Genomic DNA, 13159 nt, shown 5'->3' with positions numbered 1-13159 from the left:
AGCAACAGCACAGAAAGTCGGTGAAGCGTTCACGGTAGCCACTCACACAGGTCTTTCAGAAAATGGCTCTTGTCTCTGGCCAATCGACTTTGCTAGTTGCCAACGTGTTTGTTTTCTCATTACCAAATCAGGCATTGTGTTGTCTTTTGCATCCATGTCTCCATTCAGACAAAGAGCTTTCTTTCACTACTCCTTCAATCCTTGTGATCAGTACACTATAGACAGCTGATGAGCTGTTCCGTCGTCCATTCTCCTCCACTAGCTCACTCCCATACTCACCGCAAGAGTCAGCATTGCAGGTCGTTTGCAGCGCAGTGGACAGTTGTCTTCAGCTGATTCAGTACCCGAGTTCCACGCCGTGTTGACGGCGTCGTAGGCTCGTAGCTGTTTGTCGGCACTACAGTCGGGCATTCCTTGGACTTCCGGGTGTTCGGTTGCGGAGCTGTGTAACCTTCGCTCTTGAGATCGGCAACAAGCACACTCCACGGCTTAGTCTATCGAGACCACTAGTGTGCACTACACAAGTATCGATAACAGTTACATGTACTTTGTGTTAGTGTGCCTACGAGGATACCAGCTTCATGCTAACAACAGCACCTGATTTCAGCAGTTAGAACTACGCAGTATACTACATATGTAAGTCAGGCTCTCATTATGTATCGAACATCTCGACCTGGAATCTACCAAGCAAAATCGCACATCTCACTCCTCAAAGCCGCCAGCAACCGATGGGTTACCCAGATAAGTGGACATTATCGCGCCTCTCCCATTCCCAGTGTCACAGTGTAGATACGTCTGTCTCTTTAGCCATACACGTCAACTTGGGTCGAAACTTTTGGCTGTGTCAGTAACTTGATCGGCCGGAAGTCCGTCACGACATCTCGGAAGGACCGTACGTGCGGCGGCTTCTGCTACCGGACCGGGAATTATCACCAAGTCCTGCCGGTGTTTGGGCAATCTCCAAGGCATTGTTCCCGCTCTGGCGTCGCTCTACGATCACCGGTCTCATACTGTATTGCTACGCTGTCCTGCATTCCCCGTACATGCTACGCAGTACTGCAGTTCTGTGCAGTCATGCCAGAGCGGCATGATTTGATGGAGACCTCCGGAAGGGGAACGGACGAAACGGATCACCATCTCTCAAACACACCAAAGAAAAAAAACGCCGACATCTGCCGCCATGTTACTAATATAGCATAGATCTCGGAGTCCCATGTAATGGGTCCCAATGGGTCCCAATGGGTCATCCCACTGAACATCATTGATCGGCAGTGGTCTAGACGAGACGAAAGACCAGAAAAGCTGGGAAAGCGCCTGAAAATATGATACCTCGGACGACAAAACCTAGCAAACTGGGCCGACGTACATTGGTTAGTTTTACAGTTGGAGCTTGGACCGCATCAGGAGAATGGGGTAAGAAAGCAACTGCCCTCGCTCCGCGCGTTCATGGGTCAAGCTATTTAAGTGTTTGCATTAGCGCATTATCTTGGGGCTTTGGAAGGGCTTGGGGCTGGGGCCGGTGGCAGAGGGATTGATGAGACGGCGTCTGTTTTCGCTCCTCTCGTCCAGTCAATAAGGGAGACTGCACTGGCTGCAATCTGGATCGGACCCTTCCTTGTCTCAGCGTCATCGCCATCATCGTCGTTGCCGGCCGTTCTCTGATCTCTACTTCTTGCTGGGTGCTACGTACTTTACCAAGTATGTAGTCAACTACACCTGGCTTCATCGTGCCTCTCGGAGCTGTTTACCAATCGTGATGCGGCACCTTCCGCGAATTCAGTGTCATGGGCGTGCGTGGGTGTGAAGGCACTCTGAGTGATGGTTGGGTGGGATAGCCGACAAGCGGCATGAACAACAGTTGTTGTCGTGCATAAAGCTGGGACTGGATAACATACCCTACCACCAACCACTATCGTCGACACCAGTATCACTACTACTACTACCACCACCACAATACGTACACCACATACCAACCGTCCATTCCAAGATGCATCTCGCATACGACCCCACTGGCCCGGGCGTACCGTGAAGCGTGAACGAGAGGGAAAGAGAGGGGGGAAGAGAGAGAGAAATGGTCGCGCGCTCTCAGCCTCCGGTCGGTGATCCATCAACACCCCATCGCATCTCATCGGTGCTACTACCTATCTAGCAGGATTGGCTGGAGCTCTGTCTCCTGCTGCTGGGTACTCGGCCGCTAACTCCCCATCATCTGTCACAGGAAGAGGGGAAATGCTCCCTCACTTGGCGGTGAAGGAGGCAAAGGGCAGTCTAGCCTTTCGGACCCCGTCTCATGAACTTACTGACTGCGGATACCATGATGTTACTGGTGCTTTCGTCGTCGTCGGCCTGTGGCCTCACGATGTTTGTGTCTGTGTCTCACCCCTCCATCTATCCCCATCTGGAGCTCACGAGAGCTGTTATTGGGGAAGTAGACCATGATGGACTCGGGCAAGGGCCTCTTTCACCCCGGACGATGTGGGTTGGGTGATCTATCGTATCAATCATCCCCCCATTCCCCTGGGGAATTCTTATCTCGGCTCCCGGCTTATGAGGGCTGTCTTCAGTCAGTCTCAACCGTTTCCGGTCGTGTGCAGTTTAGATGGACAGCGGGGAAGGGACGGAAGGGCCTGGCTGCCGTTGAGTTGGGTGTGCCGGGTTGTCCGTTTCTCGGCCTCTTCCTCCACCTCCTCACCGTTTGCTTCTGGCTAAAAGGTGTAGTCACGGCATAAGGAAGCACATGCACTGGCGCCATGCACACAGGCTCTTTGTGTGGACTGTGCCGCCTGTCAGCAGCACAACAATGCACAAGCAATATCAGCTCTCCCACCGAGGCATGACAGCGAGGCATAGCAGCTACACTAGGCGTACACTAAGTTCTGGTTTTGAAACTTCAGCTGTTTTGTGGTGGTTTAGTTGATAGTAAGACACATGAACTGATTGCAGCACATGATGCTGATTGGTTTGAGGTGATCTTACTCTCTAGGTATCTACACCGATTGTTAGCAACGTGCACACTCAGTTTGTTCACCCTCATGGAGTAACCATATGATGATGTTTCAGTGGTCAGATATTGTGTGTTTGCGTGTCTGTTATTCTTTACGCCCACCAATGACATGATTCCCCTACGCCAGATGGAGCGACACGCTTGGCTTCCATGTAGGGTTCACTGAATTCCTAGACAAAAGCGAAAACCATATAGCCAGGCAAGGCCGTGGTACCCGTCCATGAAACAAAACAAACATAGGCTTGCAGCTTACCGTTGTCTCGGAGGCTCCGGGAGAACGGGGGCAGGAAGGCCCACCTTCAGCCGCGCCGTGTCTTAGCAGACGGCACCTGCAGCCGACTCAGACTACACTACTATGCAGTACTCTGCGCGTTATTGTCGACCTCGGTTGGGTACCAAGTTCAAAGAGGTGTTAGGTGGCTCCGGAAAGAAATTGTGCGGAACCAGTAACATATTGGTTGAGAATGGCAGCCATTCCTGTGAGGAAACTTGCACATCCCATATACGGAGCTACCAAGATGTTAAGGCAGGGCAAAGGTAAGGCATAAACAATAACATTTTCGAGCTTCGGTCGTCCTAGATGACGGTAGAGTGAGGCTGAAGCCACCGAGCCGTGAGACGGGAAAGTGAACACAATTGAAACTCGATCGAAGTGGCTCAATCATGGCTTTGGGCTCCTCTTTCATGTCTTTGTTCAAAGACTACAAGATGGAATGGTGGTGTGTTTCGAGGCTCGGAGGTAGTACGCGTTTGAAGTATAGTTGGTGGACAGCCATGTACTAGCTCGATAATTTAAGTAGTCTCGGACTCGAGATGAGTAGTTTCTTAACTCCATTGTGTGATCCTCGTTCCCACACTCAATCGCCTGTGCAGTCTTGGCAAGAGGTGTGTGTGCGTGCACACACACACACCGCATTTGATAAATCTGGCTATTTGATATCGCTTTATACGACTTAACTTAATTGTTTAACATCGAAATCTGGCTAAAACTAGTGTAAAAAGTCGATATTTTAATGTTCTACGTCGTACAGTTATTTATTTTGATATTTACATTATCTTTTAAACTATTATTAATATAGTACATTACTCTAATACCCGCTAGAAGGTATTAATAATAATAATACTAGTAAATAATAAATATCCTAATAATATTACTAAGACTGCTGGTGTAAGTATAAGGAGTGCGTAGAAATATAAATATATTCTATTAGATATTAATAAAGTATTTTTATTATTGCGAGCTTCTTGGAATATTAGAAAACTTCCTATATAGGCGCTTAAGGTATAGTATATATTATATTACTCCCTATACTTTATTAACTATAATTAATATTGTAAAGAAAGTTATAAACTTCCTTATATTGAAACCCGATTTATACTTCGATGAAATTTATACCTTTCTAGCTAACGAGTATAATATATACGTTTCGACCGGAACCGTACGGCGGTACCTTCGATAAGAGAAGTAGAAGAAAAAGCGATTTTATATAAAAGTATTATAATAATCCCTTATATTAATAATTAAATAGATATTAAAAATCTCTTTATTTATTATAGAAATATTTGTATTCTGTGATGAGTTTGGTATAGATTGAAGGGACAGTACTTATTGTATTAGTTAGGCACCTCGCGGCGCTATTATAATAGTATTAAATAAATTTATATATAGTATATAGTATTACTTCCTCCTAACTATTATAATAAATAGGCTATTTAATATATTAGTATTTAGAGGTGCAATAGACTTAATTAAGGTTTAGAATTAAATAGTAAAATACTTACTCCTTAAAATAAATCCATTTCCTAATTATAATAGTATTTTAGTAATAAATAATATTAATTGGTACCCCTATACCGAATTCTAATATATATATAATTAGAAGGGGGTTTTATTATAGTATTTACTACCGTACTCTCCCGAATTTAACCCTATCGAAATATATTTTAGCAATTTTAAATAATAGTTTAAGAGGGTATATTATAACGAGGGCAGTAACAAGATATTAAACGACGATTTTATTGCGTTTTTTAAACGACTAGCGTAGGATGTAGGGTATAGAATATAATAAATCTATAATTATTTTAAAAATGTAAAATTAATAATAAATTAATTTAATAATATTAATAAAGAGTATAGTGAATTATATATTAACGAATTAATTGAATATAGAGAGACGGGTATTGTATTTAGGCGGCGGTAGAGAATATAGAAGGGAGAGATAGGTTTATATATATTAAATTGAATTATATACTAAAAATACTAAAAATATTAGAAATATTAGAATTACTAAAAGTATTAGAAATTGTATTTATCTATATAATAATACTAAAATACTAAAAACCCCCCATTTTCACTATAAATCGACTTGTAATATCATTATCACTCACTAGGACCGCTAATAGTAATACTACCTACTATAGAAGCGAGAGTTTTAATAATACTATATTTAAGTATAGTATTAAATCGCAGGTCTAAAGTATATACTAATTAATTAAGTTACGGTAATAGGGGTTAAAGGGTATATTTATTATAGTTTAATTATATTGCTAGTATTGTGTATTCGGTCTTAAGGAAGTCTTTAATACTGTCCCTAAATACTATATAGAAGTTATAATTAAATTCTAACTTTATAAACTACTTTACCGGCTACTCTCTAAGCGTAAGTATATTGGACGGCGCCTCCTTATTCTAAAACTCATTCCTTAAAGTAATTAGAGCTCTATATATTAATATTATTTTAATTAATAACCCAATATAATAATACTTATAGAATATTTTAAAGAACTTGGTAATAATCTTTTTAGTTAGCCAATTAAGCGGGGCGGAGGGTAGTAATAACGAACGAAGATTAAAAATCGAAGGTACAGGCGGACGTAATATAAATAATTCTCCGGCTTTTATTAGGGAATCTCCAATCTCCTTACTTTTATCCTCCTTACCTACTACCAACGGTAATACAATTAATAGCAGTACTAATAACTAAATAAATACTATAATCATTATAGAAATAGGAGGAGGGTTAATATCAATATACCTAATAATAAAAGTCTTATAATTAATTGGGTACTTATAAAATACAATAGTAAAATACTCTAATAATATATACGAATTAATAATTACAATTTTATTTAGTAGGGGGAAAATACCTACTATATTATAATTATAGCTACTAGCGATTATTGAATTAGTAATAGAATTACCGGCGGTATAAAGTAGTTAGATTTAAGGATATTGAAAGTAGGGAGGGAAGTATTAGTATAATAGTCGGTATAGTAGGTATAGGGGAGGAGGGTATAATTAGTATAAACCTTTAAAATCGTCCTTCCTTAACGTAATTTATAGTAGATTATTTATAGTCTCTATATTAGTACTGCTATTACTACTATTAATATTATTAATAATATTAATATTAACCGGTAGATTGTTACCTCCCCCCTTACGTTTATTACTATTATTACTAGTACTAGAAGCGGTTACTATCTTATTACCTAATATATTTTATACCAATTTAAATAGCGGGTTAATTATTATAGCCTTCCCCAACGATATAGCGCGTACCTACTTACTTATATTTTTAATATTAAGGTTATAATAAATTATACTCCTATTTATAATATAGTATATCTAATACTTAATAGCCTTATTATAATTTTTATACTTATAATTAAGACTATACGCCTATACTTATACTAGCTCTTAATATACAGTACCGTATAGCTTTACCCCCGTATACTCCTTTCGCTACCGGTCTTCTTCTAAATTCTTTTTAACTTCTATTAATATAATATTTATTATAACGCGCTTAAACTTCTTAATACCAATTAGAATCTATAACCCTTATAATAACGGTATATCGACCGTTCGTAGGGTTAAAGTAATAAAAGAATTAATTAAACTACGAGAGGGGGTAGGAGTAGAGGGTATACTACTATAGGAGGATAGGGTAGTAGGGATTTTACTAGCGGGCGGGTTAGTTAATTAAAATTTGAATAATATAGTAAAATAGTAGTATTAGCTAGTATAGTAGAGGTATAACTTTATAACGGTCTTATATTTAATATTATTATATTTGTTATAAAAATCCTTCTTAGGAATAGTCTTATTATATATAATAACCTAGGCGCGGCGGTTATTATAAATAGCAGCGATATATATAATATTATATAAAGAAATTAATTATTTTGTCTTTACGGCTATATTATTACTAATAATATTTTCTATATAACTTTACTATATATATAGGATCTTATTAAGTATTATCGTTCTAAACTACTATTTATAGAATTTGCCGTTATTTTATTTAACCTTAACCTCTTTAAATAAATTACATTCTTCAATAACAGGTAATTTAATACGGCTAATAAGAATTATATAAACTAACTATATTAAATTGGACTTATATTAAATTAAGGTATTTAGGATACAGCGGCGGTAGTATTATAGCGACTAGATTACGGGCGGCGTAGGGTTGGACTAATAGTATTAAGGTAGTTAATTTAGTTGGGGAGGCTATTTCGCTATTATTATCGCCCAATAGATAAAATAAAATATTAAGAGTCCGCTTTTTAAGAATAAAGTAGACAGGGAATTATTATTCGACTTTATTATTATTATTAGAATCCTCTTTACTATTAGAAATTTTAATAGGTATTACAGGCTTAGGAGGGACGATAGTAGCTTTAGAACTAGGATTGGAATTAGCTTTAATTTTAATATAGTAGCCTTCCCCTTTGTAACGGCGGTCTTTTTAATAGTAGTCTTAATAAGAATAGCCTTCTTCTTAAGTAGAATAATCTTAAGAATAATTTTAATAAACTACTTAGCTTTATAGTTCTTCTTTTTAGGGCGGGATAAGGCGCGTTATAGAATTATTGAGCTAGGATTTTCCTAGTTTTAATCTTCGTCGAAGTAGATTATTAGTACGCCGCTTTAAATATAGGATTGTTTTACGCCGGTGGATTTTAAATTAAAAATTATTTTGGGAGGTATTATTACGATGGATTTAATTGATTACTAGTATTGTAATTACTTTATACATTGAAATAACTTTAAATTAATATAGAAATTGTTGTGAAATGATAAATTTTGACGAAGTTGTACAATACAGAAGTGCGGTGTGTGTGTGTGTGCACGTACACACACCTCTTGCCAAGACTGTATAGGCGATTGAGTGTGGGAACGGTTCTGCTGATCATGATCTGTCTCAGACTTGGTTAATACGCGTGACGCGATGAACGAGGCTCTTTCGCCTTAATGGCAGAGTCCGAACCATTGGCAATGGCTTTCGGAACAGGCCAACAAAGACAAAGAAGGACGAAGGGTACATAAGTAGAGCCACTCTTGTTCGACTTGGGTCTTGTCAATCAGCCACTCCAACAGTCGAATTTCGGCAGTTGCCACTGCAGCCAAGAACAAAGAGAGGCAGGAAAATATGACCGAGGTGGCGCACCGAAAGGCACGGGAACGTTACGGGGACACGATGATTACCAAAAGTCAGGTTTTCATCCAGCCCGACAAGTCAACCGCACCCGTCCGGCACAAGCGATTTTAAGCGCCATACCTTAGAGGTATGTTATAAGTCATATATGTGCTGTGGGCAGGACAGAACTCCTTCAATCGGTCGGCTAAGTGAGACAACTATAGACGATCACTGCCGAAGCCAAACCTCCTCTTTGTTCGCATACGGCAAGTAGTGCTCCCTCGGCGAGTCATGAGTTGCAGTTGATGATCACGACAGATTAAGTTTCGATTCTGTGAAGGCAGATAACTATTCATGGTGGTAGTCATCGACCTACCAGCGCTAGGAAACCGTGTCTGTATGCCGTCTTTCATACGAGTGTCCGGATCCGTATCCGTAGCATGGATTATACGTCACTTATTCTGATGAAAGTACACAAGTCAGGTTAGATGCTTTGGGATACGTAGCATGATAGCTTAACCATACCAATAGAGGCCATCAATTTCTGCCGCATGTCTTCGGCATGAAAGAATGCACACTGCGTCATTACGGGTTCAGTGTTTCCTATGATAATCAAGCTGATATCACATCTGACTCGAGCCTGACCGGGCCAAGAGACATCTTTGGGGGTCCGTGTCTGGGAAGGGAACATAGCAGTCACACCACCGGGTGACTGATTCACATTCTATCCTATGCGCTACCATTGTTAGTATAGGCTTCAGGGTTTAAGTTCACCTGGAAGGTACCGGCACCCAGCTTAGCAAAGGCGGTAGCCGTAGCTATAAGCGGGCAGCGAACCTGAACGAATGCTGGCGATTCCGATTATCTCTGAGTAGGATAAGCAGCCGTGTATGTGATTAACCGTGTGGTGGTGTAGGAGTAGGTAGCAGATAGGTTGCTGGGTCTCTTGACTCAATGTTCAGGGTCAACCATTCGATGTCTTCCTCGAAGGCTCGGGAGCGAATGCGGACGGTCAACTCTCCTGGTGGATATCATCGTAACTGGAATGGCACTTCATACATTAGCCAAGATGCTCCGAGCGTCCGAAGGAGGGCGCTCTGAGTAATCTGATGTGGCCTACCGGTCAATGGAGAATTATTTTTTCCCAGTCATGAGCAGCTGCTGGGTAAGGTTGGCTGGTGAATTGCGGCAATGCTGTCCATCGGACGATAGCACTGACTTGACCTTCCGCACCTCAATTTGTAGCATTCCGTTTCTACGAGAGTGTGTACATCTGTGATCGCATGGCTTCATGCATGAACGCAGAATTGATTATCATGTATAAAATTTGACCTCAAATTCTCGGAGACTACCGCCGTCAGATCATATATCATGGGCTATAAGCGCGCGTGTTGCGACTTTTTATGGCGACAGTGGAGTGAATTGCTGGAACACATAACCTTTGACTTATTCGACGGGTGGATATAAACATCAAATGCTCCTGGATTGATGAGGCACTTGACGCAAATTTCAATGTTCATATGACGGGAAAGGGGTGAATGGGGGTATACGCGGAATCAGCTGGAGACCATCTCGGGTCCGGAGACTTACCGTCGTGGACTAGATTGATATCTTGGAATGGGATCGATCTTGACAGTCTACGGGGGCTGAGGCACGTGCTCTCGAGGCGCAGCGATCTGGGTCAGGATGTAAGAGATCAATCAAACCTTTAGTGATACTCTCAAGAACAAGGAAAAAAAAAAAAAAAAAAAAAAAAAAAAAAAAAAAAAAGAACCGAGGAACATGTAGAACTTTCCGACTTGAGAAAAGAAAGGATGGAACAGATAGTAGTAAATTCCGGCCTTGAAACATCGAGAAAGGGATGGCCAAGGTCTTCTTCTCCATCTACACCCAGGTTATCGGCGGTAAACACCGACAGGCACACCGTCCTTTCCATGACCTGCTGTGAGCCGCTCCTATTATTGGCGCTCCGCCATTGCCCACTGCGTCCGACTCACCGGCAACCTCTTTTCCCGCGGGCACCAACGTTGCACGCCTCTTCTGCAATAACCCCTTATCGAACTCCATCCCTCTATGACTTTTCCAATCCGGCAAGGTCAAAGTCTGCGGCAGGCTGATGAGCGGCAACGGCTTTGGTAACAACACCTCGCTTCTTGTCGGAGGGCTTGATGATAGTCCATGTGCCATCGGGAGATTTGACGATGGCGATGCCACATCCGGCAAGGAAGCTGGTCAACTTCTGGATGATGATGTACTCCTGCACTGTTGGCTTGGGTTTGTGCAAAAGAGTCTCGAGAGCAATCTCGGCACCTTCCAGCCCCGGGCAGACTGAAGCGTAAGCGCCAACAGAGGGCGCATCACGCTTTCCGGGGACGAAACCAGTCTCAGTTCCGGGGGGTGCAGAGATCTGGTCAATACCGGCTAGATACTTGAGTGCAGACTTGATGGCTTGGATATCGGCCAAATCTTCATCAGTCTTGTTCTTTTTGTTCTGAAGGGAAATCAACTGCTTCTCGAGTTGTAGGATAACCTTCTTAGTGTCGGTCGCGTAATCGCCAGGCAGGAAGAATGACCGCTTGCCGGGAGTGAAGCCAGTCTCGGATCCAGGGGGTGCGAAGATCTGATCGATATTCGCCAAGTACCTAAGGGCAGTATTGATGGCGCGAATATCAGCGATGTCCTCAGACGTCTTGTTGTTCTTGTTTTGAAGAGCCACCAGCTGGTTCTCAAGCTGAAGGATCACTTGCTTGGCATTGGTGGCATACTCCGTCGGGAGGCTGAATGATCGCTTTCCTGGCGTAATCTCTCCCGGAATTGGGAAGAAGATACACGGGGGTTGTTCGCTGATGGGAAGAGAGATCTCGCAGATAGGGATCTCGTCACCATCACCGGGATGAAAGTCGCTGTAGCCGGGTCCCAAAACTTGTCGTTTTTCTTTACCGGGTCTGATGACACCCGGATTGGGGAAGAAGATGCAGGGGGCTTGCTGACAGATGGGGATGTTGATGGAGCACGTTGGAGGGGCGTTGCCGTCACCGGGAAAATCGCTCCAGCCACCTCCTACGAAGGTCTGACGCTCCTCCACCTTCTTAGAAGCTGGCAAGGCATGGACGACACCAAAGCCGAGCAGTGGCAGAATGAGGCTTGATCCGACCATGGTGGCAGAGGAATGGGAGGACTGCCGGTGCTAGTTGTTGTTGGTGTTCGTCAAATCTGGGCAAAGCCCATGTCTGTAGAGAACAACTCTAAGCGTGATCGAAGTACTGTACGGATCTTGGCCTTGTTGATATAGGCATGGCATTGTCGGTTGCTCATCGTTCGATGCATGCCAGGAACGCTTGCCGCCTTCATTAACCTCCGCTTGAAGCCAAGTAATATTAATAGCATTTCGATATCGATATTTTGGATTAGATCCGTCCGATCCTGCGGGCGGAACAGCATACGACGTGGGTGAGGTGGCGATACGGCGACATGGTGATAGAAGTTTGGTGGCGACAATATCGAGGTAATATGGGATAAATGATATCCCAGGTGCTGAAGGCCTGGTTGTGATATAAACCGCTTGATTTACCCGACCGGCCGGCATCGTCACCCAAGGACCCAAGGTCCCAAGCTCTCTTGACCCGTGGCCCGGACTCGTAGCTGGACATGCAGACCCTTACATTGACAACGTGAAGTCGACGTTCGCATGCAGTTTTGGGTTGAGTGGCGACTTAAGGCCGTGGCCAACCGAAATATGCTCTGGTCGGGATTTAGGCGCAGATGTGGATGAGAGCAAGGGGACGGGCTATTTTAGGACTGACATAGTGTTTTCACCCACCCTGACCCAACTTGGCGTGGGCGACGTGCTGCTTCCCATCCGTGATTCATGTATGAATGGTGGTAGATATTGCAGCGCACAGCCCCGGCGGCCCGTAACATTTGTCGCAGGAGTTGGGAGACGAAAACTGCGTCACATTCGGGGCGCTTTTGCTCTGTAAGAAATTGATGATGCCGAGGTGGTGAAGTGGTGAGAGTCAGCGACCTGTCTGTCTGCTTTTCACGAACAGTCCTCAGCTGTCTCTCGTCGCGTAGACACAGACTGTCTCAACGCCTAATCCGTAGGTCTTCCGCACTCTCGTAATTTGGGTAATTGTGGGCGCATGGCATCTCTGAACCAAACATGAAGGTGCCTTGAACTTTGCTCGGACACTTGTCCTTGTCGAACATAAGATCGCCACCTCAATATGGGGGATGGACAGACGCAGACCAACCAGGCCAACGTGATAACGAAGGTGTATACTGAAGAAGGGTCGAGACGGAGAAACACACAAGGTTGGTTTCCAAGAATAGAGATGAGGTTACTCCGTGTGGGTTGTCTTCTCGACCTTATCCATCTGGACGGGCCATGACCGGAGTCGGTGGTTGTCATTTCCCTTCGGATGTCATATGGGAATCTGTCGGGAACACAATGGTGGGTTGGTTTAGGTCATCATCTCGTGTCTCCGTTAGTTTTTTTGTGCCTCTCTTGACCTGGGGAACATCATGCTCCCGTCGGCACTTGAGCTGACTGCAGATGTTTGGGCGACGAGGCAAGAAATGTGACATGTATCGGTAGTGAATGGATTTATGCACTTGCATTGACAAGCTCGAGGCCAATGGCACACCTGGTCCATTCATTTGAGGAGCAGTTGAACAGGTGGTAGTTAGATGAGTAGATAGGGAACGGCGACGGAGCGTTGTCCGCTTGACGCTA

At 43.2% G+C, this 13159-nt stretch overlaps 1 protein-coding gene across 1 annotated transcript; it reads right to left on the bottom strand.

Annotated features, from left to right (window-relative positions):
- Positions 1-10195: 10195 nt before the first annotated feature.
- NCU04988 (hypothetical protein) lies at positions 10196-12124 on the bottom strand. The gene has a single exon (XM_952921.3). It carries the CDS (start codon positions 11579-11581, stop codon positions 10496-10498), a length of 1086 nt encoding a protein of 361 aa, XP_958014.1. The 5' UTR covers positions 11582-12124; the 3' UTR covers positions 10196-10495.
- Positions 12125-13159: the final 1035 nt, after the last annotated feature.

Source organism: Neurospora crassa, linkage group IV (genome assembly GCF_000182925.2).
Source record: "Neurospora crassa OR74A linkage group IV, whole genome shotgun sequence".
Classification (NCBI taxonomy): Eukaryota; Fungi; Ascomycota; class Sordariomycetes; order Sordariales; family Sordariaceae; genus Neurospora; species Neurospora crassa.
Note: the sequence above shows the minus strand (reverse complement) of the source record. Positions and strands in the feature narration are given on the sequence as shown.

Coding starts and splice junctions, on each gene's coding strand:
- NCU04988 (XM_952921.3), bottom strand. CDS start 11,581: ATGGTCGGATCAAGCCTCATTCTGCCACTGCTCGGCTTTGGTGTCGTC.